Source organism: Pristiophorus japonicus, chromosome 19, assembly GCF_044704955.1.
Source record: "Pristiophorus japonicus isolate sPriJap1 chromosome 19, sPriJap1.hap1, whole genome shotgun sequence".
NCBI lineage: Eukaryota > Metazoa > Chordata > Chondrichthyes > Pristiophoridae > Pristiophorus > Pristiophorus japonicus.
Genome location: NC_091995.1, coordinates 19,357,849 through 19,384,554, shown reverse-complemented (window position 1 = coordinate 19,384,554; position 26,706 = coordinate 19,357,849). Strand labels below are relative to the sequence as shown.

Genomic DNA, 26,706 nt, shown 5'->3' with positions numbered 1-26,706 from the left:
GATTGAGTAGAATGGGCCTATGGAGTTTAGAAAAATGAGATGATCTACATGAAACGTATACAATTCTTAAAGGGCTTGACCGGGTAGATGGTGAGAGGCTGTTTTTCCCCCTGGCTGGAGAGTCTAGGAACTAGGGGGCATAGTCTCTGGATAAGGGGTCGGCCATTTAGGACGGAGATGAGGAATTTCTTCACCTGGAGAGTTGTGAATCGTTGGCATTCTCTACCCCAGAGGGCTGTGGATGCTCAGTCGTTGAGTATATTCAAGGCTGAGAGTGCTAGATTTCTGGATGTTAAGGGAATCAAGGAATATGGAGATAGCAGAGTTGAGGTAGAAGATCAGCCATGATCTCAGTGAATGGCGGAGCAGGCTTGTTGGGCCAAATGGCCTACTCCTGTTCCTGTTTCTTGTGCTCACACAGGAAGGAAAGCTGGTTGTCTGGCCAGGATAGAATTGTCCTCCGTGTGATGCCCTTCAGTCACACGGCCTGCTTATACTGTCCAGGAGCTTGCATAAAGTGTAACTTGGGTGAGATACTGGAGGCTGGTTGTGCCTCAGTATCTTCAGGTGGGGAGCGGAGAGATGGGGTAGTCTCACCAGAGCTCTGTACAATTGTAGCAAGACAATTACTCTTGTATTCCAACCCTCTATCAACAAAGGCCGACATGCCATTTGTCTTCCTAATTATCAAATAGCTTTTTAATCAAAGTTTTTTTTTAAACCTGGCATCAGCATTTTTTAATTCAACACAAAAACTGTATCCCTCTTCCAGCTATCTGCTTGTGCCAGAGACATTAAAGTTTATGCTTACAGTCTGAAAGGAGCTATTGTTAAGTTAATGAACAACACGACGCTAGAGCTTTCCAGTCACTTAGGCTGTTGGTTGGAATTCACTGTAAATGAGTCTTACTGGAGCAACTTAAAGAATCTTGGACCAGTACCAGATCAGACTGGTAGAGGTTCTGGGGATTGCCTGTAATGTCCCATCAAACACTCCCAGGGCAGGTACAGCATGGGGTTAGATACAGAGTAAAGCTCCCTCTACACTGTCCCATCAAACACTCCCAGGGCAGGTACAGCACAGGTTAGATACAGAGTAAAGCTCCTTCTACACTGTTCCATCAAACACTCCCAGGGCAGGTACAGCATGGGTTAGATACAGAGTAAAGCTCCCTCCACTGTCCCATCAAACACTCCCAGGGCAGGTACAGCATGGGTTTGATACAGAGTAAAGCTCCCTCTACACTGTCCCATCAAACACTCCCAGGGCAGGTACAGCATGGGTTAGATACAGAGTAAAGCTCCCTCTACACTGTCCCATCAAACACTCCCAGGGCAGGTACAGCATGGGTTAGATACAGAGTAATGCTCGCTCTACACTGTCCCATCAAACACTTCCAGGGCAGGTACAGCATGGGGTTAGATACAGAGTAAAGCTCCCTCTACACTGTCCCATCAAACACTCCTAGGGCAGATGCAGAGTAAAGCTCCCTCTACACTGTCCTATCAAACACTCCTAGGGCAGGTACAAAAGCAGAGAGGTACTGGAAGCACTCAGGAGATCTGGCAGTATCTGTGATGGTTTTGGATATATAATCCTTCACCAGTACTGGAAGATGTTGATGAGCAACTTTGTAAGAAGGAACCAGGTAAGGGAAGGAGGAAGACCACATATATCAAAGGGAAAAAGAATGAGCTGTAAAGGGATCAGGAGATGACCATGACCAGTGTCTAAGACAAAAGGCAGTGTGCAAGAATAGCTTGGATGTGACAAATATGAGAAATAGGAGCAGGAGTCAGCCATTAGGCCCCTCGAGCCTGCTCTGCCATTCAATAAGATCATGGCTGATCTGATCTTGGCCTCACCTCGGCTTACTTGCCTGCTCCCCATAACTCTTGACTCCTTTTTATCATTCAAAAATCTGTCTGTCTCTCCACCTTAAATATATTCAATGACCCACCCTCCATAGCTCTCTGGGGCAGAGAATTCCAAAGTTTCACAACCCTCCTGAGAAGAACTTCCCTCATTTCTGTTTTAAATGGGTGACCCCTTATAAAACCATGCCCCCTAGTTCTAGATTCCACTACATGGGGAATCCTCCTCTCTGCATCTACCATGTCGAGCCTCCTCAGAATCATGAGTACAGGCTCAACCTTTCGTCTTAAGACAACCCCTTCATGGGATTGGGCGTAGTGTGCTGACATGGATTGAGAACTGGTTGTCAGACAGGAAGCAAAGAGTAGGAGTAAATGGGTACTTTTCAGAATGGCAGGCAGTGACTAGTGGGGTACCGCAAGGTTCTGTGCTGGGGCCCCAGCTGTTTACATTGAACATTAATGATTTAGACGAGGGGATTAAATGTAGTATCTCCAAATTTGCGGATGACACTAAGTTGGGTGGCAGTGTGAGCTGCGAGGAGGATGCTATGAGGCTGCAGAGTGACTTGGATAGGTTAGGTGAGTGGGCAAATGCATGGCAGATGAAGTATAATGTGGATAAATGTGAGGTTATCCACTTTGGTGGTAAAAACAGAGAGACAGACTATTATCTGAATGGTGACAGATTAGGAAAAGGGGAGGTGCAACGAGACCTGGGTGTCATGGTACATCAGTCATTGAAGGTTGGCATGCAGGTACAGCAGGCGGTTAAGAAAGCAAATGGCTGGTTGGCCTTCATAGCGAGGGAATTTGAGTACAGGGGCAGGGAGGTGTTGCTACAGTTGTACAGGGCCTTGGTGAGGCCACACCTGGAGTATTGTGTACAGTTTTAGTCTCCTAACTTGACTAAGGACATTCTTGCTATTGAGGGAGTGCAGCGAAGGTTCACCAGACTGATTCCCGGGATGGCGGGACTGACCTATCAAGAAAGATTGGATCAACTGGGCTTGTATACACTGGAGTTCAGAAGAATGAGAGGGGATCTCATAGAAACGTTTAAAATTCTGATGGGTTTAGACAGGTTAGATGCAGGAAGAATGTTTCCAATGTTGGGGAAGTCCAGAACCAGGGGTCACAGTCTAAGGATAAGGGGTAAGCCATTTAGGACCAAGATGAGGAGAACCTTCTTTATTTAGAGAGTGGTGAACCTGTGGAATTCTCTACCACAGAAAGTTGTTGAGGCCAATTCACTAAATATATTCAAAAAGGAGTTAGATGAATCCTTACTACTAGGGGGATCAAGGAGTATGGCGCGCGAGAGAGCAGGAATGGGGTACTGAAGTTGCATGTTCAGCCATGAACTCATTGAATGGCGGTTCAGGCTCGATGGGCCAAATGGCCTACTCCTGCACCTATTTTCTATGTTTCTATCTCTGGAATCAACCTCATAAACGCTCTCTCACACTCTCGCATTGATGTTTCAGGTTGTTTGTTTGCCAGTTCTGACGAAAGGTTCAGATACAGGAGGTTTTCAGCAAGGTCATATTAATAGGTGGTCCCTTGAAATGAGGATGACTTGCTTCCACGCCAAAAAAATTAGGGTCCAGTGGCCAGGATTACCCAAGGCAACTGGAGACCTGCACAGACCTTGTGTGCACACCTATCGCAGTGTGGGCTGGCCCCGAACTCTCACCTCCTCTAGACCCCGATCACATCCCTCCAGTCTCTCTCCGCCCCTCCTGCTGCATCTGCCTATGCTCCAATCACCGACCTGGACCTTGCTGACGTCACTCTTCGCTGCCGTTGCCCTCCTGCACCCGCTCGTGCTGTACCTTGTAGTGGCCTGCCTCCACGCTGCTCCCAGGCCGCTGCTTGCCGCTCCTTTTATGGCCCCGACCTGCCAGTTGATGATCAGAGGCAGGGAAAGCTTGGGGGAGGGGGAGGGGGAGGAGGAGAAGAACAAAAGGGAAAGTCTGTGATGAGGTGGCAGGCAGGAGAGATTAAATGACAAAAGGGATGATGGTGCGTGGCAAACGGGGGTGATAATGGGACAAGGAAAGATACACTATCTGGGTTTTAGTGGAGGTGTAAATGGGAACAGCAGGACCATTACCAGATCCTGTTGGCTGAAAAAATGGGAGCGGTGGTTATGATTTGAAATTGTTGAACTTGATTGTTGAGTCCGAAAGTGTCTAATTAAAAGATAAAGGGCCCAAGTTTCCACATGATTTGCGCCTGATTTTTAGGAGCAACTGGTGGAGAACGGACTATCTTAGAAATCGCAATTCTCCACACTTTTTTTCTGCAGTTCTAGTCAGGTAGAACAGTTCTACTTTGGAACAGAATTTTTTCTTCAGTGGGCGTGTCCGGCCACTGACGCCTGATTTCAAAGTTTCCACAGTGAAAACTTACTCCAAACTAAGTTAGAATGGAGCAAGTGAAGATTTTTGTAGAACTGAAAAAACCTGTTCTACACATTAAAAAATCAGGCGCAGGTTACAAATTAGGCGTCCAGAACGAGGGGGGGGGGGGAAGGGAACTCATTAAATTCTACAATAAATCCTTATTTATACTTCTACAAATATTGTACAAATAAATCCAACCTGAATAAACATTTATAAGCAAAGAAAAGATTAAATAAACCATCTTCCTACCTGTGTGAAAGTGCTTCAGGCACAGAGAATGCTGCAGTCAGTAGGAGGTGCCCGTTCTTCCCGCGGAGGGGGTAGGAGGTGCCCGTTCTTCCCGCGGGGGGGGTAGGAGGTGCCCGTTCTTCCCGCGGGGGGGGGGGAGGAGGCGCCCGTTCTTTCCCGCGGGGAGGGGGGATGGGGAGAAGGAGACCGTGAGAAGGCTGCAAGTGCTAATGTGCTTTTATTAAAAAATTTCAAAAATTAAACAGCTACAAAGAACTACAAAAATGGCCGAGTGCCAATGTTTCCTTCACACTGCGCGAGCGCTCTAACACGCACGCGCAGCGTTGCCGGCAGGAAAAAAACTAATTTAAATAGTACCCGCCCCCTCCCACTTACAAAATCGGCGCGAGTGTAGGCTCCGCCCCCCCTGGGCGCCGCGCCAGGCAGACAAGGAGCTGCAAAGCGTTCCAGAATCATTTTTTTTTTAGGCGCGAAAAACGGGCGCCCAGCTCGGAGCGGCGCCCGTTTTTTATCGTGTGGAAACTTGGGCCCAAAGTGTTGGTCCTCATGCTTCCGTTGAGCTTCATTTTAGAACGGTGTAGGAGGCTGAGGGCAGAGTGGGATGTACAATTGCTGCAGACTGCAGGAAGATATCAATGTACTGGTCAGGTGGGCAGCACAGTGGCAAATGGAATTCAATCCTCAAGTGTGAGTTCATGCATTTGGGAAGGGCTAACGAGACAAGGGGAACACACAATAAATGGTAGGACACTGAAGTGCACAGGGACCTTGGAGTGCATGGTCACAGATCCCTGAAGGTAACAGGCCAGGTGGATAAGATGGTTAAGAAGGCAGATGGGATGCTTGCCTTTATTAGCCAAGGCACAGAATACAAGAGCAGGGAGGTTATGCTTGAACTGTATAAAACACTAGTTAGGCCACAGCTAGAGTACTGTGTGTAGTTCTGGTCACCACATTACAGGAATGATGTGATTGCACGAGAGAGGATACAGGAGAAGCTTCTGTAGGTTGCCTGGACTGGAGAATTTTAGCTATGATGAAAGATTGGAGAGGCTGGGGTTGTTTTCTCTGGAACAGAGGAGGCTGAGGGGATATTTAATTGAGGTGTATAAAAATATGAGGGGTTTAGATAGGAGGACCTATTTCCCTTAGCAGAAGGGTCAATAACTGGGCATAGATATAAAGTAATTGGGGAAATCTCTTCACCCAGAGGGTGGTGAGGGTCTGGAACTCACTGCCTGAAAGGGTGGTAGAGGCAGAAACCCTCACCACATTTAAAAGATACTTGGACGTGCACTTAAAATGGCATAACCTACAAGGCTACGGACCAAGAGCTGGAAAGTGGGATTAGGCTGGATATCTCTTGGTCGGCCGGTGTGGACACGATGGGCCAAAATGGTCTCCTTCCTTGCTGCAAATTTCTATGATTGTATGAATTGGACAGCGTGTTGCAATGGTTTAATTTCCCCGCTTTGTTCCCTGCCTGCAGAGTGCGACTCCACAATGGAGGATGCTGCAACCAGTTCACCAGCCTTTCAGCACCGGATCCGACCAAGCCACGTTCGACATGATCTCTCGCTACAAGGAACACCCGTGGGAATACCTGGAGAGCGAAGGTACTTGGTGCATATTCAAAGTGTCAGCCGTGCCATGCCAAGCCCCCGCCCCCCAAATCCCCCGTGTAACGCGCAGGGATTAGTACAAACCACGAGAAGTGATCCAGGTTTGATCAGTGGATTTCTCCTGGAGGCCGATCGTCTGACCCAGTGTTGGTTTCATCCCTCGGACGAGAATGTCCATTGAGACTCAAAGATTGACACCTCTTGTAGATCTATGGATGTGGGTTAGGGACAGCTATTAGTTATTAAAGTGGATGGTACTTGGCACAGATGAAACTGATCTCTAAATAAGGGCCTTCATTCGCTCAAGTAGTGAGGATGATAGCTGCATGATGAACCAGATGCTGTCTCGAATAGAGGAGTGTCACACTAAAGGAGTATGGGTAAGTGTGGTCACCATTTTGACTTGCACACTGCATTCCTTTACAAATGCCTACAGCCTTGCCTATCCTGGAGACTGCACTATGTGTAAGTCAATGGTTTTGTTTCATTTCAACGGTCCTGGTTAATTACCAGGCTGATGTACAGAATGTTGCCGTTTTACTTGCACTAACCTGCCATTGGCTCAGCAAGTGAATTTTGTCAGGCTCAGTGTTATGACTACCAATGTAAACTTTAGTAACTTTTCCTCCCCATCAGTTTTGTAGTTTGGTGGGTCTCTGACTTACTGGTGTTAAAAGAATATGACTGATGGGGAGGGACTGGGTGGTGCAGTGGGTCACACACTGTCCTTTCCCCCTCTGGGACTGGTTGGTGCATTGGATCAGACACTGTCCTTTCCCCCTCTGGGACTGGGTGGTGCAGTGGGTCACACACTGTCCTTTCCCCCTCTGGGACTGGGTGATGCAGTGGGTCACACACTGTCCTTTCCCCCTCTGGGACTGGGTGGTGCAGTGGGTCACACACTGTCCTTTCCCCCTCTGGGACTGGGTGGTACAGTGGGTCACACACTGCCCTTTCCCCCTCTGGGACTGGATGGTGCAGTGGGTCACACACTGTCCTTTCCCCCTCTGGGACTGGGTGGTGCAGTGGGTCACACACTGTCCTTTCCCCCTCTGGGACTGGGTGGTGCAGTGGGTCACACACTGTCCTTTCCCCCTCTGGGACTGGGTGGTGCAGTGGGTCACACACTGTCCTTTCCCCCTCTGGGACTGGGTGGTGCAGTGGGTCACACACTGTCCTTTCCCCCTCTGGGACTGGGTGGTGCAGTGGGTCACACACTGTCCTTTCCCCCTCCTGGGACTGGGTGGTGCAGGAGATCATGTGATGAAAGCTCCAGGAAATGCATCCAACCCAGAATTGGCAACCTTTTGACTCCCACTGAAGTTTCCCCCCTGTCTGCCACCACTAGTTCAGAGGTGCTAGTCCAAGTCTATCTTGGTCTGAGCCCTGCGATGGAAATTGTGACTCATAACACAGTCTGGCTCAGGCCCACGACAGCTGGTAGACTTGCCGGCTGAGTCTCTGCAAGTTGAGGCTGCCGAGCACATTTCAAAATTTGTATATCTTGTCTTTTTATGAAGGAAGACTTGCATTTATATAGTGCCTTCCATGGATGTCCCAAAGCACTTTGCAACCAATGAAATATTTTTTGAAGTGCAGTCACTGTTGTGATGCAGGAAACGCATCAGCCAAATTGGGGACAGCAAGCTCCCACAAACAGCAATGTGGGAATGACCAGATAATCTCTTTTTTAGCAATACTGACCTGAGGGGAAAAAAATATTGGCTGGGACAGCGGGTATAACTCCCCTGCCCCTCTTTGAAATAGTGCCTTGGGATCGTGCAGTCCTGTAGATTTTTGTGCTCCAGTCCGTGGAGTGGGAGTGAACCCACAGCCTTTGCACTCTGAGGCGAGGATGATACCAACTGAACCACTGGTCCGAATGATGCAGCATGAGGCCATTCAGTCCATCGTGCCCATGCTGCCTCTTTGGTAAAAGACCTATCTAATTGGTCCCCTCCCCCCCCCACCCCTCTTCCCCACAGCCCAGCAAATGTAAATTACATTCCGGTTATTGAAAGATTGCAATTCAAAGCTCAGGAGTAAACTGATCCGAACTTTTTTTTTGTATTGTGTCAGAGTACATGGAGCGATACGGCAAACGACCGGTGTGGGCTGACTATCGGAGGAACCACAAAGGTGGAGTCCCGCCTCAGAAGACCAGAAAGACCTGCATAGTAAGATCGGCGCCCCACCCCACCCCCGAAATGGCTGGTCATGTCCAGGTTCTGTAACTGCACTGGTTCTTGCTGTCTGACCCGATCAGGAGAACGGTGTTCAGTTCTGGGCACTGGAGCTCGGGAGGGATGTATTGGCTTTGGAGCGGGCGCAGTGTGGGTCCAGCAGAACAGTACTGGTGGTTAGAGTTAAATTCAGGACAGGGTTGCATTAACTTGACTTGTATTCCCTCCAGTTTAGAAAGTGGAAGGGGTGATTTGATCGAGGTGTTTTAAAATTATTCAGGGATTAGATGGAGAGAAGTTGTCTCTGGTGGGAGAGTCGAGAACAAAGCTTAAAGTTAGAGCTCAGCCATTCAGGAGTCAAATAAGGAAGCACTTTTTCCACACGCAAACTTTTTGCCCCAAAAGGCAGTGACTGCTTGTGGGGGCGGGGGGGGGTGGTTTCAATTGAAATGTTCAAGACAGTGATATTTATTGGGTAAGGGTATTGAGGGAAATGGGAGCAAAGGCGGGTAAATGGAGTTGAGGGGTACAGATCTAATTGAATGGTGGGTACAGGCTCGAGGGGCTGAATGGCCTCCTGTTCCAATGAAGTGATCAGTTTGTACTGCGCAGAGGGACCGAGCTTGTGCAGCTGGAGAAGTTGAGTGGGACTTTGCAATAATTGGGCGTTGGGGTGGGGCTGGCAGGTGGGGTAAAGCGCGCATAGCTGGGTGGTATAGGGTGGGATGAGAGTTGGGCCGAGTTGAGGCCAGGATCCGGTGGATCCGGTGGATCTGGAGGCGGTGGAACCCCAGCGACAGCGAGGTCAGTGGGTGCTTTGTGTTGGGTAGCCGTCCTCTGGTTACCGACACAAGAACATAAGAAATGGGAGCAGGAGTCTGCCATTTGGCCCATTGAGCCTCCATCCATGGCTGATCTGATCCTGGCCTCAGCTCCCCTTCCCTGCCCGCTCCCTATAACCCTTGACTCTCATCGTTCTGTCTATCTCCACCTTAAATGTATTCAATGACCCAGCCTCCACAGCTGGGGTAGAGAACTCCAAAGATTCACAATCCTCTGAGAGAAGAAATTCCTCATCTCTGTTTTAAATGGGCGACCCCTTATTCTGAAACTATACCCCCTAGTTCTAGATTCCCCCACGAGGTGAAACATCCTCTCTGCATCTACCCCTCAGAATCTTATGTTTCAATAGGATCACCTCTCATTCTTGAGTATAGGCTCAACCTTTCGTCATAAGACAAGCCCTTCATCTCAGGAATCACCCCCGTGAACCACCTTTTGAACTGCCTCCAATGCAAGTAGATCCCTCCTTTAAATACGGAGACCAAAACTGTACGCAGTACTCCAGGTGTGGTCTCCCCAACGCCCTGTGCAGTTGTAGCAGGGCTTCCCTACTTTTAGACTCCGACCATTCCTACCAGTGAGAAGTTTTCTTTGCCAGTGGAAACCGTTTCTCCTTATTACTCTATCAAAACCCCTCAGTTCTCTTAAATCCTCCCCTTTGATCTTCTCTGAGAACAATTCCATTTCTCCACATAGCTGCAGTCCCTCATCCATGGCAGCATTCTTGTAAATCTCTTCTGCACCCTCTCCGAGGCCTTGACATCCTTCCTAAAGTGTGGTGCCCAGAACTGAACACAATACTCCAGCTGAAGCCTAACCAGTGATTTATAAAGATTTGAGCATAATCTCACTGCTGTTGTACTCTCATGCCTCTCTATTTATAAAGCCAAGGATCCTGTTTGCTACTTTGATCTCCGACATCCAGTTCTGGATGAGCATAAATTGAATATTGGGAAGATCGAAGCCATTGTTTTCGATTCCCCACCACAAACTCCGTAGCCACTCCATCCCTCTCCCCAACTTGTGTCAGGCTGAACCAGACTGTTCACAACCTTGGTGTCCTATTTGACCCTGAAATGAGCTTTCAACCACATATCCGCAGCATAACTAAGACTGCCTATTTCCACCTCTAACATCGCTGGTCTCTGCCCTTATCCTTGCCTTTGTTACCTCCTAGACTTGACTATTCCAATGCACTCCTGGCTGACCTCCCACATTCTACCCTTCTTAAACTAGAGGTGATTCAAAACTCGGCTGCCCATGTCCTAACTCCAAGTCCCGCCAACACATCACCTCTGTGCTCGCTGACCTACATTGGCTCCTGGTTAAGCAACGCCTCGATTTCAGAATTCTCATCCTTTGTTTTCAAATCCTTCCATGGCCTCTCACCTTCCTATGTCTAATCGCCTCCTGCCCCACAACCTCCCCTCCGATGTCTGCACTCCTCAAATTCTGCCCTCTTGAGCATCCCTGATTATACTCGCTCAACCATTGGTGGCCGTGCCTTCTGTTGCCTGGGCCCTAAGCTCTGGAATTCTCTCCCTAAACCTCTCCTCCTTTTAAGACTCCCCATAAAACCTACCTCTTTGACCTGCCCTAATTTCTCTTTGTGTGGCTCAGTGTCAATTCTTTTGTCTTGCAACACTTCGGTGAAACGCCTTGTGACGTTTCGCTGTTAAAGGTGCTAGATAAATGCATGTTAATAGCCTCGGATTAGATGAAGAATTGGAAGGAGGTTTGTGTGGAGCCTAAATGCCAGTGTAGGTCGTTGGGCAGAATGGTCTGTTTCTGTGCTGTAGTCACTATGCAACTTGTCTCGTCGCAGTCAAAGGTTTGAGGATGTAAACCCAGGGGTCTCTGTTCCTGCACCCCGTTTAAAATGGTACCATTGTAACAAGCTGCTTTCCTTCTTTTGCAGAGAGGGGACACGATCAGCGGTAATCCCTGTCCGATCTGTCGTGATCCGAAGATTCAGGTTGACCACCGGGTGAGCATTTCCATTCGGAGAAGCGCCTGCCGCCCTTACTGGTTCACGGGCTGTGGGTGACTCCTGCGAGGCTGCATTCACTGCCCTTCCCGCGTGGTCCTGAGAAGGTGGTGGCGCTGGGATCTCTGGGAATTTGTGTGACTTGCTCGGCTACTTTTTGAGGGCTTTAGGAGTCAACGGCACACTGGACCAAACCAAGTAACGCTGGCAAGTTCGTTATGCCTGAAGAACATTTGTTAAGGAGCTGGGTTTTTATAGCGGTCCTGTGGCTTTCATGGTCATTTTTAATGTTGACAGCATTATCAATCCGTCTCGTCTCAAATTTAAAGTTCTCATCCTTGTGTTCAAATCCCTTCAAGACCTTGCCATCTCCAACCTCTTCCAAAACTCCCAAGCTATGAGTTGCTCCAATTCTAACCTCTTGCACATCCCCCCAGTCCCTTCACCTCACCATTGGTGGCTGTGCCTTCAGCTATCTAGGCCCGAAGCTCTGGAATTCCCTCCTTAAACCTTTCCACCTCTCCTCCTTTAAGACTCCCCTTAAAAACCTACCTTTGACCAAGCTTTTGGTGTCTAATATCTCCGTGTGGCCCAGTGTCAAATACTTGTCTGATTATGCTCCTGTGAAGTGACACAGGACATTTTACTAAAACAAAGACTTACATTTATATAGCACCTTTCATGACCGTCAGACATCTCAAAGTGCTTTACCGCCAATGAAGTTCTTTTTTTTGGGAGTGCAGTCACTGTTGTGATGTGGGGAAATGCGGCAGCCAATTTGAGCACAGCAAGCTCCCACAAGCAGCAATGCGATAATGACCAGATAACCTGTTTTTTGTCATATTGATTGAGGGATAAATATTAGTAGAACGCCGGGGATAACTCCCCTGCTCCTCTTCAAAATAGTGCCATGGGATTTTTTTTACATCCACTCGAGAGCAGGTGGGGCCTCGGTTTAACGTCTCATCCGAAAGATGGCACCTCCGACAGTGCAGTGCTCCCTCAGTACTACACTGGTAGTGTCAGCCTGGATTTTGTGCTCCAGTCTCTGGAATGGGACTTGAACCCATAACCGGGTACTGTATAAATACAAGTATTGATGACTACAGCTATTGGGGAAAGGCTGAATGGGCTGGGGTTTTTTTTCTTTGGAAAAGAGAAGACTCCAAGGAGACCTGATTGAGGTCTTTAATATGAATGGGTAGACATATGGAAGAATACAAAACTAGGGGCCATGAATACAAGACATTTACGAACAAATCCAATAAAGGAATGAGGAGAAATTTCTTTACCCGAGGCGGTAGTTAGAAAGTGGAACTCGCTACCATAGAAGTGGTTGAGGTTAATAGCTTGAATGCTTTCAAAAGTGAACTAGACGAGTACATGAGAGACAAGGGAACAGAAAAAATATGCTGAAAGGCTGATGAGGCAGATGGAGTGGAGTATAAACACCAGCACAGACTCGTCGGGCCAAACGACCTGTGTCTGTGCTGTGTATTTTATGTAATTATATATCATTTATATAAATGGCAAAGCTGTGGCTTGGTTTATATTACCCTGATCAAATGGTGTCCTATTTCCTGCAGAACGTGAAGCTCCTCGAGCAGTTCATTTGTTCTCACTCTGGTATCCTCTATCATCCGACCAGAACCGGTAAGGATCTGATTCTTCTTTTCTTTGACTGTCAACACACATGCGTTGACAGCTTTAACAAAGGTGTAGTACTCTGTAAATGAGTTCCCCACACTGCTCAGTGAAACTATCTATCCAACCAACAGCTGTACCCAACAGACCCAGGAGATCACCAGGTCAATCGTCGTTTTCTGATGACTTGGCTCATTTTGGCTGAGGGTGCAGTGGGTCAGACACTGTCCTTTCCCCCTCTGGGACTGGGTGGTGCAGTGGGTCACACACTGTCCTTTTTCCCCCTCTGGGACTGGATGGTGCAGTGGGTCACACAATGTCCTTTTCCACGCTGGGACTGGGCGGTGCAGTGGGTCACACACTGTCCTTTTTCCCCTCTGGGACTGGGTGGTGCAGTGGGTCAGACACTGTCCTTTCCCCCTCTGGGACTGGATGGTGCAGTGGGTCACACACTGTCCTTTCCCCCTCTGGGACTGGGTGGTGCAGTGGGTCAGACACTGTCCTTTCCCCCTCTGGGACTGGGTGGTACAGTGGGTCACACACTGTCCTTTTTCCCCTCTGGGACTGGGTGGTGCAGTGGGTTACACTGTCCTTTCCCCCTCTGGGACTGGATGGTGCAGTGGGTCACACACTGTCCTTTCCCCCTCTGGGACTGGGCGGTGCAGTGGGTCACACACTGTCCTTTCCCCCTCTGGGACTGGGTGGTGCAGTTTTGCTTGTACATGTCACTTGACATTCAGCAGTCTGTGTGGAGTATCAGCTGTGCAGCTGCACCCTAATGTATCACAGGATGTGTGTTCAGTTCTCCTTCCCTGGAGTTTTGTGCTTAACGGCTAATTGGTGTGCGTGCTTTGCTACTGTAAGTGATGAGTCTGCTTCATTTCATTTGATCCTAGGTGTGTGCATGAAACAGTACAAAATCTTGACCAAAGCAGTACAGGATGCCAAGGATCATGGTAAGCTTGGGGAATGGAATAAAGTATAACTGCTTTAATTGTGAGGGGGTGGGTGAAAAGGAAGGGGGTTTCTGGAGAAATCTGGAGCGGATTACAATCTGAACTGTGGATTTAAACCTCCGGTACAGCACACTGGGTGATGCAGTAAGTCAGATCCCCAGCACATTGGGTGGTGCAGTAAGTCAGATCCCCAGCACATTGGGTGGTGCAGTAAGTCAGATCCCCAGCACACTGGGTGGTGCAGTAAGTCAGATCCCCATTTAACCTCGGAGACTTGTGGTGGTGCAGTGGGTCGCACTGTCCATTCACCTCTCGGATGGGGTTTTGATTAATGTCCAGAGAGAGGAGATAGGTCTTCAGTCAAGGAATTGTTGAAGACCAATGCACAAATCCCCACTGAACACTTCTCAATGGCACAAGTTTGACTTCTCCAGTGATGCATATCGACGATACCTATCTCCAGTAACTTCCTCCAACCCTCCCCGATCTGTTCCTCCAATTCTGGCCTCTTGCGCTTCCTCGATTTTAATTACTCCACCATCAGTGGCTGTGTCTTCAGCTGCCTGGGGTCCAAGCTCAGAATTCCCTCTTTTTTTTTTAAAGTCGGTCCTTTTTTTAAAGTCGGTCCTTTTTTTAAAATCTATCTCTTTGACCAAGCTTTTGGTCACCTGCTGTGGCTTAATTCTGCAGCTAGAAATGGACAAGATGCAGAAATATCCAGTGTTCTGGGCCAGCATGCTGACATGTCCAGGATGAACAGCCACATGGGTGCCTCATGGCAGAGCTGAAACCCAGTGAGTCCGTGTGGTTTTGGAGGGGTTGTTTTCATCATTTTACACCTGTGATAAAGCCTAGGTTCTTTTAAATATTCCTGATCCAAAGTGTTGTTGTACTCTGTCCCACTGCTAATTCCATTTCTCACACCCTGTTGTAGGTTTGCTCAGTTTCCAAATCCCACATGTTGAGATCGACCCGAACGATTACTCTGGCTCCCATGGGGCAGTGGGGAAAACACCCCCCCCACCCCAGCAGGAGGGACCTTGGTACAGCTGGTACCAGTGGCAAGCGCCCCCCGAGAAGGAGGTCGCTCGGATTCGCAAGATGTACAAACCCTTTCTGAAAGAGGACGTCACTCAAACCTCAACTAAAACAGCATAGCTTGTGAACCGATCCTAGCAACTACTGACCAAACCTCGTGGATGGAGTCTTACAGCATGTCAACCAGAATGTGTTAACGCAAAGTATTTTTCAATAAAATGTGAATGCAGTCAACACTCTAGCCTACTCACTGCAGATTGGGAATTGATGTGAAATATCCTGCTTGAATCCAATCCACAATCATTTTGAAGATTAGATTGTTTGTTTGACATGTTTAATGTTGAGCATTTACAGTTGAGGGAGCAGAGACTTGGGGCTGACAGCAATGGAGAGGTACAGATTTACTAGAATGGTACCAAGGATGAGGGAATAGTTCTGTGGAGAGATTAGATAAGCTAGGATTGTTTTTTTTAAAGAGCAAAGGACGTTCAGGGGAGATTTAATACAGGTGTTCAAAATTATAAGCGGTTTTGCTAGATGGGGAAACTGTTTCCACTGGCAGGAGGGGCGGTAACCAGAGGACACATTTTAAGGTAATACGCAAAAAAGGGGAGCTGAGAAGAAATTTATTTATGCAAGGAGTTATAATCTGCAAAGCACTGACAGAAACAGATTCAACAGGATCTTTGAAGAGAATTTGATAAATACTTGAGGGGAAAGTTTGCAGGGGGCAAGAGGGACTAATTAGAGAATTTAAGGAGCCAGCACAGGTACAATGGGCCAAATGGCCTCCTTTGCTGTACCATTCTATGAAGGCCAAGTCTGCTACCACGCTCCGTTGCAGAGTGGCAACTAGCTGACTCTTTGAAATCAGCTGTTATGCTGTGGTTTGGAGGATGGTGGCAATTCAGTCTCGTTTTATGGTCAATGATATGTTGCTCACTGTGTCCCTCCTGCACACTGCTATCCATGTAGTGATAGCTTAAATCCTTACTGGCTGTTCTCCTCCTGGAAGGAGGTGTCATTTAGGTCTCTGCTCATGAGACACACAAACCTGCTGTGGTATAGACATGTACTTTAACCAAGCCCAAAGTGTCTCAGGGCAATGTCAACAATTAATTAGACAGCTGAGAGGTTGATTATTCTGCTCTTGCTGCAGATGAAATATTGCATGGTCCTAACAAGCCTATTTGAACAGGTGCCCAGAAGATTACCACTCAGTTTCACCCCACCCAGTGATTAAACCCTGTCAGACTGTACCAAATCTCTGCACAAGAATGTGGCCCTAGTGGTAGAGCATGCAGATCAGACACACAGAAATTCTACACTTGCTTCAGTGACTACATGAAGGGTATCAGGTGCAGTGAGGTTTAAAAAATCCTGCCATCAAAGGTAAATGTATTTACCTCAAGCTGGAGCTCCTGAAGAGGAAGCTCAGGGTATCAGTCAGTCACTACTGCACACTTTAACCAGTACAATGCCCGAATGAATGAAATCCACTGCCTGTAACTTTAACTGCTGAATCCCCTTATCGCTACGTGGGAGAAGTAACTACTGCTTCTACCAATGTATGTAAATTCTATACTTGCATGCAGTAGTTACGGCTGCTCTTTTTGGCTAAGTAACATTAAATTTGGGTAGTTTGAAGGCAGTGAACCGTGAAGCATTGCCTTCTGCACCAAAAATAATGGGTGGTAGATTAAAACACAACTGCTCTATGCTTCCATGAGGTGCTGTGGTTGGGGTACACGTAGGGCAAGTTCAACAAGCTGAACTGGCTTTACTCCGGGTTCTAACAAAAGGTCATCCTCCTGAAACGTTAACTGTTACAGATGCTGCCTGATCAGCGTATTGCCAGCATCTGCAGTATTTTGCTTTTGCCTATATTCATTTGCTGTCTTGAGCTCTTCCTCAAAGCTGAACAGATGGTTTATGAACTAGTGCTGTAAATCCAACAACAAAAACCCCTATTCCACCACTTTCAAATGGGGTCAAGAAGGCCTAGTCAACACCACCATTCCCACCCCAAATAATTACTACCTCTTATACTAGTGGCAGTAAGATCTGCTGGAAGGTAGGCCATAGAAGGATACCACACTGAAGGCCATTTTGTGTGTAGTGTTTTTCAGCACTTTGGGTAGGAACTCAAGTGGGTCCCTCAAGCCTGTTCATCATTCAATGTGATCATGGCTGATCAGAGTTGAGATTTATTTGCTGCTTTTTACATTGCTTTGCTCAGTGGGAATACCTCAAGCTGGAGCTCCTGAAGAGGAAGCTCAGGGTATCAGTCAGTCACTACTGCACACTTTAACCAGTACAATGCCCCAATGAATGAAATCCACTGCCTGTAACTTTAACTGCTGAATCCCCTATTCCAAGTATAAAATATTCACAATTACAGACTAGATGGCAGCACCTTACCAAGTCCATCTCTTTAGTGTAAAATAATTTTATTTGTATCTCATTTAGATTTTATTTGTGGGATCTGTTCTCAATTAAAAAGCAGTCACATGAAGCAAATTTACAAATTTGTTTGCATTCGCACTAATCCCAGGCCAAGTAGAACATTCCTTAGTAAAAGAAAAGAACAAACAAGAGTCCACTGTGCAATCCCAGGGCTGGAGTAGACTGAACACAGTCAGGTCAAACTGCTGCCCAACATACAGACAGCCCGATAGAACTTCTCCACCAGGTTAATAATGTACCACAGGTAGACATAACGTGACAGCTGGGAACTGCAGCTACAAGTCACATTCCACCACTGATATCACCGAGTCTGTGAAGGGAAGGGCAAAAGGTGCCGAGAGACCAGAACAGACTATTTCATTCACTCACTCGGCTCCACTTCTCCCTTCCCTCTCCTCTGGTAGCAGCGATCCAGGGCAGGCACAACATGAATTGGATGCGGAATAAAGCTTTTTCTGCACCACTCAGGCAGGTGTTTCTGGGGCCAGTTTGAGCATAGGTTAGATGATGAAGAGTACAGCTTCCTGCACTGTGCCTGACCTTTAATGCACCTGCATGGCACTTCAGATTTTGAACGTGAGCAATCATTGAGCAAATGTGAATGCAGCACCAAATCTGCTGTGGTATCGAGACCCTGTCTGCATCTCCTTTAATATGAAACCCCTCCAGATAGCTTGTAAATGTGCTGAATTTTGAGCCCCCAGTACACGTGAGCTGGCTGCAATGCAATAAACAAGTGAAAAAGGCAAGTCCACCACATCATCTGTATTTAACTCCCAGGTACTTAAGAGGTTTTTAAATCCAGTTCCAGTCTTTGCATTTAGCTTCACAGCCATTAAGTCAAATAATTGGGTGTATGACTCCCTCAATGCCCTGGCTGGATAGCAGCCTGTAATTCCATACACCCCCCATTCCCATCTGAGTGACTAACAGTAAATAAGCTCGAATGTACCAGATTTTCTTTTTGGGTTAAGTTTTTAAGGCTGGATGATGCCTTCAGAGAATGATGTCACATTTCTGGCTGGTTTGCTTATGTGTTCCTTTATAATACAATTCTGGCGTGAAAGCACCTTCATAGATTGGGATTAAGTTATATCCATAATTAATTTTTACTGATTTAAAGTTACAGCTGAAATGCTTGGCTGGTCAACAGACATGGTTTGCTGCTGCTACCGCCGTCTCGGGAGGGTTTTTTGGGACAGGTTTAGTTTCCAGTCAGCTCGTTTCAAACACTTCCTACGAGGAGTGTCGGTTGGCACAACACAGGCCCCTTGCCAATGCAGCTCGGGATCCAGTCGCTCTCACAATGCCCCTTTAAATCGCCCTCGCGCAAAAGGGTCAGACTGAACAGTCAAGAAGCCACTCTCCAGTGAGGCTGAATACCACCAACACCCACCTGAAAAGGACCCAAGAGCTAAAAAAGCAGCAGTATCTAAGTCAAGGGACTCACTTCTGAACTGAAATCCAAACACCGAATCAACAGATACTGCTTGAAATGCACAGCAGGCCCATCAGTGTCTGAAAAGAAAGGCAAGTGCTTCGGATTCAGAATCAGTTCTGAAGGGCCCACGCAGAACATTAAACCTGTCTCTCCTCGGTCAGTCAGCATTATATAGTTTTAAAATTTCATATCTCTAGTATTTTCTTAACACGGCTCTCCTTTTACCCAGAGGGCACTCTGCCACTCCAAAAAATGAGAACGTTTGTAGATCATAAATCGGAAATAGTCCCTTGTTTGGCATTTTCTTTTTTTTTTTAAAGTATGAAAGACAACATCAGGCACAAGGCTGCAGATTGTCATAAATATTTTCTGCATCTCAATGTGAGGCTCCTTTATGGGGCCCCTCCACATCCTGCAGTAGTTTTCTTTCATTTGAGTGCTACTGTTCATTCACAACGTTGCTGCGTTGGCCGCAAGGACCTGATCCGGCCAGTCCCGGGGTCTCAGTCCTTCTGCTTGCGGTTGATGGTCTCTCCCAGTGCCTCCAGCACCTCACGCTTGTAATCGTCGAAGCTGCCGTCAATCTGGTTGATTGTCTGTTCCTCAACTACCCAGAGCTGGCAGTTTGTCTCGGTGATCAGCCGCGCGTCATGGCTCACAATGATCACGGCTGCGCAAGGAGAGGGAAGAAATATAGCACGGGTCATTTATCAGGCAATAGGTCGATGCCGAGCCAACACCACACGCTGTGTATTATAGCACATGCCATGTATCGGTATGTGCAGAGTTAACACGAGCAGCTCCGCACGCTATTACATAACAACATAAGAATTAGGAACAGGAGTAGGCCATCCATCTAGCCCCTCGAGCCTGCTCCGCCATTCAACAAGATCATGGCTGATCTGGCCGTGGACTCAGCTCCACTTACCCGCCCTCTCCCCGTAACCCTTATTGGTTAAAAATCTATCTATCTGTGATTTGAATACATTCAATGAGCTAGCCTCAACTGCTTCCTTGGGCAGAGAATGCCACAGATTCACAACCCTCTGGGAGAAGAAATTCCTTCTCAACTCGGTTTTAAATTGGCTCCCCCGTATTGAGGCTGTGCCCCCTAGTTCTAGTCTCCCCGACCAGTGGAAACAACTCTCTGCCTCTATCTTGTCTATCCCCTTCATTATTTTAAATGTTTCTATAAGATCACCCCTCATCCTTCTGAACTCCAACGAGTAAAGACCCAGTCTACTCAATCTATCATCATAAGGTAACCCCCTCATCTTCGGAATCAGCCTAGTGAATTGTCTCTGTACCCCCTCCAAAGCCAGTATATCCTTTCTTAAGTAAGGTGACCAAAACTGCACGCAGTACTCCAGGTGCGGCCTCACCAATACCCTGTACTGTTGCAGCAGGATCTCCCTGATTTTGTACTCCATCCCTCTCGCAACGAAGGTCAACATTCCATTCGCCTGCCTGATTACCTGCTGCACCTGCAAACTAACTTTTTGGGATTCATGCACAAGGACCCCCAGGTCCCTCTGCACCTCAGCATGTTGTAATTTCTTCCCATTCAAATAATATTCACTTTTACTGTTCTCTCCCCCCCCCCCCCCAAGGTGGATGACCTCACATTTTCCGACATTGTATTCCATCTGCCAAACCTTAGCCCATTCGCTTAACCTATCTAAATCTCTTTGCAACCTCTGTGTCCTCTACACAACCCGCTTTCCCACTAATCTTTGTCTCATCTGCAAATTTTGTTACACTACACTCCGTCCCCTCTTCCAGGTCATCTATGTATATTGTAAACAGTTGTGGTCCCAGCACCGATCCCGTGGCACACCACTAACAACCGATTTCCAACCCGACTCTGCTTTCTGTTCGCCAGCCAATTCTCGATCCATGCTAATACATTTCCTCTGACTCCGCGTACCTCTATCTTCTGCAGTAACCTTTTGTGTGGCACCTTATCGAATGCTTTTTGGAAATCTAAATACACCACATCCATCGGTACACCTCTATCCACCATGCTCATTATATCCTCAAAGAATTCCAGTAAATTAGTTAAACATGATTTCCCCTTCATGAATCCATGCTGTGTCTGCTTGATTGCACTATTCCTATCTAGATGTCCCGCTATTTCTTCCTTAATGATAGTTTCAAGCATTTTCCCCACTACAGATGTTAAACTAACCGGCCTATAGTTACCTGCCTTTTGTCTGCCCCCTTTTTTAAACAGAGGCGTTACATTAGCTGCTTTCCAATCCGCTGGTACCTCCCCAGAGTCCAGAGAATTTTGGTAGATTATAACAAATATATCTGCTGTAACTTCCGCCATCTCTTTTAATACCCTGGGACGCATTTCATCAGGACCAGGGGACTTGTCTACCTTGAGTCCCATTAGCCTGTCCAGCACTAACCCCCCCCTAGTGATAGTCTCAAGGTCCTCCCTTCCCACATTCCTGTGACTAGCAATTTTTGGCATGGTTTTTGTGTCTTCCACTGTGAAGACCGAAGCAAAATAATTGTTTAAAGTCTCAGCTACTTCCACATTTCCCATTATTAAATCCCCCTTCTCATCTTCTAAGGGACCAACATTTACTTTACACTGTACATTATAGCAGGTGACACATATCATGGTATCAGTCTGTGCCAAGTTAACACGAGCAGTGGACTTGTACATAGAAACATAGAAAATAGGTGGAGTAGGCCATTCGGCCCTTCGAGCCTGCACCGCCATTCAATAAGATCATGGCTGATCATTCCCTCAGTACCCCTTTCCTGCTTTCTCTCCATACCCCTTGATCCCCTTAGCTGTAAGGGCCATATCTAACTCCCTCTTGAATATATCCAATGAACTGGCATCAACAACTCTCTGCGGTAGGGAATTCCACAGGTTAACAACTCTGTGTGAAGAAGTTTCTCCTCATCTCAGTCCTATATGGCTTACTCCTTATCCTAAGACTGCGTCTCCTGGTTCTGGACTTCCCCAACATCGGGAACATTCTACTCACATCTAATCTGTCCCGTCCCGTCAGAATTTTATATGTTTCTATGAGATCCCCTCTCATCTTTCTAAACTCCAGTGAATACAGGCCCAGTCGATCCAGTTTCTCCTCATATGTCAGTCCAGCCATCCCAGGAATCAGTCTGGTGAATCTTTGCTGCACTCCCTCAATAGCAAGAACGTCCTTCCTCAGATTAGGAGACCAAAACTGAACACAATATTCCAGGTGAGGCCTCACCGAGGCCCTGTACAACTGCAGTAAGATCTCCCTGCTCCTATACTCAAATCCCCTAGCTATGAAGGCCAACATACCATTTGCCTTCTTCACCACCTGCTGTACCTGTATGCCAACTTTCAATGACTGATGAATCATGACACCCAGGTCTCGTTGCATCTCCCCTTTTCCTAATCTGCCGCCATTCAGATAATATTCTGTCTTTGCGTTTTTGCCCCCAAAGTGGATAACCTCATTTATCCACATACTGCATCTGCCATGTATTTGCCCACTCACACCTAACCTGTCCAAGTCACCCTGCAGCCTCTTAGCATCCCCCTCACAGCTCATACTGCCACCCAGTTTAGTGTCATTTGCAACCTTGGAGATATTACATTCAATTCCTTCATCTAAATCATTGTTATATTGTAAATAGCTGGGGTCCCAGCACTGTGTCCTGCGGCACCCCACTGGTCATTGCCTGCCATTCTGAAAAGAACCCGTTCATCCCAACTCTCTGCTCCCTGCCTGCCAACCAGTTCTCTATCCACGTCAGTATATTACCCCCAATAGCATGTGCTTTGATTTTGCACACCAATCTCTTGTGTGGGACCTTGTACTTTTGGGGGGGGGGGGGGGGGGGGGGGAAGAGAGCTAGGGCTCCTCGTCCTGATCGCGATCCACTGCCTCCTGCTAGTTAATGTGTGCGAGGATGAGAGAATGTGGCCTGGCTGTGATGGCCTTCACACAATACTCAGATTCATCTGTGGAAAATAGCCACTCAGCTTTAGAAAGCTGAGGGAGGGTGAAAGAGAGATTACTACTGCTGACTGCTATACACTGACCCCATTTGCTGGGAAATGCATGTCGATGTCAGGGGAAGAAAGGATTGGCTCAGAAGTGATGATCCCCACATGTTGAACAGCCTGCCGACATTCAGTCTTGGCTGACAAAATGGCCAGTTGGACACAATGGCTACATGGCACTTTGGAATGACAGCACAAGAGGCAGCACCTTCAGGAGAGGAAAGGAAAAAACTGATGAGGAAAATATGTGGGCATCACACTTTAGGAAGGATATCAAGACCTTAGAGAGTGTGCAAAAGAGATTTACTACCAGGGGTGAGGAACTTCAATTACATGGAGACTGGAGAAGCTGGGGTTGTTCTCCTTGGAGCAGAAAAGGTTGAAAGGAGTGCTGACAGAGGTGCTCAAAATCCAAGGGTTTTGATCAGGCAAAACTGTCCAAGGTTACTGGCAAAAGGGCCAGAAATGACATGAGAAAACATGTGTTTTAAAAAATGCAATGAGTTATGATGATCTGGAATGCGCTGCCTGAAAGGGTGATGGAAGCAGATTCAATAGTAACTTCAAAAATAAATTGGATAAATATCTGAAGGGAAAGAATTTGCAGGGCTATGGAGAAAGAGTTGGGGGGGAGTGGGACTAATTAGATAGTTCCACCAAATGGCCAGCACAGGCACGTTAGACCTGTGCAGTATTATTTTTCTACCTCTCAAATAGACCCTCACTCAGGAAGTCGTCAGCAGGTAGTTTCTGCAGCAGTGAGGCGGGTAGCATGAACAACCGTATTAGGTTACCCACCCCTCCCCCAACCCCCCAGACAGCATGGTACAGACTCACCTCCTTTGTAGAGATTAATTGCGTCAGCCAAAGCATCAATGGACTCGATGTCCAGGTTGTTTGTGGGTTCATCCTGCAATTAAAGACGGATCAATGCTCAACATTTCTTTAAAATTAAAATTGGATACAATTCCACAGGCAAGGAAAAATCCTGATCTTTGATACCCTCTCCCCATAAGTTCTACATAAATCTACAGTTTTTTTTTGGGGGGGGGGGGGTGGGGGAGAGAAAAAGAGCAGACCACTTGGCGCTTGGCTCCATTTTAACCGGATACTACTAAACGTCGTCACCCCTTCCAACCGCCAGGCAGATTTAAGAGTGTCAGAGGTAGTCGTCAAAACCCTATCCCTAGACATGACAATATTCAACAGTCAAGCTGCAGCTGCAACAACTTGTTCCCTCAGCTGTAGACGTTTCCACATGGAGTTTAGGCTAGGCAGCACTCTCTTTCTGCTCTTCCCACACACTGCAGTCATCATCAATAGGGCAGTAGAATTAGCATTTGGAAAGCAGTAACAGGATCAGTCCAAGTCAGCATGGATTTATGAAAGGGAAATCATGCTTGACAAATCTTCTGGAGTTTTTTGAGGATGTAGGGACAAGGGAGAACCAGTGGATGTGGTGTATTTGGACTTTCAAAAGGCTTTTGACAAGGTCCCACACACCAGAAATTAGTGTGCAAAATTAAAGCACATGGTATTGGGGGTCATGTACTGATGTGGATAGAGAACTGGTTGGCAGACAGGAAGCAGAGAGTCGGGATAAATGGGTCCTTTTCAGAATGGCAGGCAGTGACTAGTGGGGTACCAAAAGGTTCAGTGCTGGGACCCCAGCTATTTACAATATAGATTAATGATTTAGACGAAGGAATTGTATGTAATATCTCCAAGTTTGCAGATGACACTAAGCTGGGTGGCAGTGTGAGCTGTAAGGAGGATGCTAAGAGACTGCAGGGTGACTTGGACAGGTTAGCTGAGTGGGTAAATTCATGGCAGATGCAGTATAATGTAGATAAATGAGAGATTATCCACTTTGTTGGTAAAAACAGGAAGGCAGAATATTATCTGAATGGTGATAGATTAGGAAAAGGGGAGGTGCAACGAGACCTGGGTGTCATGGTACATCAGTCATTGAAAGTTGGCACGCAGGTACAGCAGGCGGTGAAGGCGGCAAATGGCATGTTGGCCTTCATAGCGAGAGGATTAGAGTATAGGAGTAGGGAGGTCTTACTGCAGTTGTACAGGGCCTTGGTGAGGCCACACTTTGAATATTGTGTAGTTTTGGCCTCCTAATCTGAGGAAGGACATTCTTGCTATTGAGGGTGTGCAGCGAAGGTTCACCAGACTGATTGCTGGGATGGCAGGACTGACATATGAAGAAAGACTGGATCGACTAGGCTTATATACACTGGAATTTAGATACATAGAAAATAGGTGCAGGAGTAGACCATTCGGCCCTTTGAGCCTGCACCACCAGAAGAATATGAGGGGATTTCATAGAAACATATAAAATTCTGATGGGATTGGACAGGTTAGATGCAGGAAGAATGTTCCCGATGTTGGGGAAGTCCAGAACCAGGGGTCACAGTCCAAGAATAAAGGGTAAGCCATTTAGGACCGAGATGAGGAGAAATTTCTTCACTCAGAGTTGTGAACCTGAGAGAAGAAGTTTCTCCTCATCTCCGTCCCAATATATACTATACAGACAATGATGGTATAGGATATATTAAATGCTGTCTGTATATATACACTATACAGACAATGCAAGATTTGTAAACGTTCTCTGTCCGTGACGAGTGAAGTCCAATTCACAGAGCTGGAGGGAAAGGGGAAGTCTGTAATTCAGAGGATTCTAGCTTCAGGAACAGTTTAAGGTTGTGTCCAGCCAGGTTCTCTCCTTTGCCAGTATGATAAACAGATTCAAAAGGGAAGTTTTTGTAATATGGAGCGGCAGGAAGATCCACACCTTCACCCTAATCCCCTCCCCTTCACCCCCGACAGCAGTCACTCCCACTGATATCTCATAACATAAAAACATCATAGCAGCAGGATTCGGCCATACAGTCGCTCGAGCCTGCTCCGCCATTCAATAAGATCACGGCTGATCATCGACCTCAACTCCACTTTCCCACCCCATCTCCTTATCCCTTGATTCCCCTAGACTCAAATTCTATCGATCTCAGCCTTAAATTTATTTGTTTTGTCTTATAACTCCTGTGAATTGCCTTGGGATGTTTTACTACTTTAAAGGCGCTATATAAATAAAAGTTGTTGTTGAGTATACTCAGACTCGCATCCACAGCCCTCAGGGGCAGTGAATTCCAAAATTTACAACCCTCAGAGTGAAGCAATTCCTCATCTCCGTTTTAAATGGCCGACCTCTGATCCTGAGACTCTGCCCCCGAGTTCTAGACTCCCCAGCCAGGGGAATCAACCTCTCAGCATCTACCCTGTCAATCTCCTTCACAATCTTGTATGTTTCACCTTTCAATCTTCTAAACTCGAGAGTACAGGCCCATTCTACACAATCTATCATTGGATAGCCTCTGATCCTAGGAATCAATCTAGTGAACCTCCAAGGCAAGTATCTTTATCCTTCCTCAGGTAAGGAGACCAAAACTGTGCGCAGTACTCCAGGTGTGGTCTCACCTGTACAATTGTAGCAAGACTTCCTTACTCTTATACTCCACCCCTTGCAATAAAGGACAACATACCATTTACCATCTTATTGCTTGCTGTACCTGCATGCTAGCTTTGTGTCTTGCACGAGGACACCCAAATCTCTCTGCATTTAAAAGTTTCTCACCATTTAAAAAATATTCTATTTTTCTATTCTTCCGACCAAAGTGAATAATCTCTTAACTCTACTGTATGTTTCAACTACAATACAATGAATATTCCAATTTCTCCATCTTGTTCCATTGTTGGAGTCACTCCACAGCAGCTCAGTAACAATTCCTTCCTCCGTCCGAGCAGACCCACAGCAAAAGTACAGGCTCCTTGTGGTTCAGAGTAAATGCGCCTTCGTGTCCCACTGTGCCCCACAGACCAGAAGGTGCCATTCTAAGCTTAGTCAGTCCAGGGTGACAGTAAGAGTGCTCAGTGCTCCAGGGTTGGGGATAAAACATTATTCAGC

At 47.0% G+C, this 26,706-nt stretch overlaps 2 protein-coding genes across 3 annotated transcripts in view; one reads left to right on the top strand and one right to left on the bottom strand.

Annotated features, from left to right (window-relative positions):
- mrps18b (mitochondrial ribosomal protein S18B) overlaps window positions 1–15,039 on the top strand; it is a 40,015-nt gene extending 24,976 nt beyond the window's left edge. The window contains exons 2-7 of the mRNA XM_070861346.1: window positions 6,022–6,148; window positions 8,234–8,331; window positions 11,099–11,167; window positions 12,754–12,820; window positions 13,708–13,767; window positions 14,702–15,039. Of these exons, the coding sequence (XP_070717447.1) occupies window positions 6,022–6,148; window positions 8,234–8,331; window positions 11,099–11,167; window positions 12,754–12,820; window positions 13,708–13,767; window positions 14,702–14,925 (645 nt within the window). The 3' untranslated portion in view covers window positions 14,926–15,039. The remainder of the gene's footprint in view (window positions 1–6,021; window positions 6,149–8,233; window positions 8,332–11,098; window positions 11,168–12,753; window positions 12,821–13,707; window positions 13,768–14,701) is intronic.
- A 2,199-nt stretch (window positions 15,040–17,238) lies between these two features.
- abcf1 (ATP-binding cassette, sub-family F (GCN20), member 1) overlaps window positions 17,239–26,706 on the bottom strand; it is a 68,339-nt gene continuing 58,871 nt past the window's right edge. For both annotated transcript variants that reach the window (XM_070861344.1, XM_070861345.1), the window contains 2 exons: window positions 23,571–23,643; window positions 17,239–19,382 (listed from right to left, as the gene is read on the bottom strand). In XM_070861344.1, the coding sequence (XP_070717445.1) occupies window positions 19,216–19,382; window positions 23,571–23,643 (240 nt within the window). In that variant the 3' untranslated portion in view covers window positions 17,239–19,215. The remainder of the gene's footprint in view (window positions 19,383–23,570; window positions 23,644–26,706) is intronic.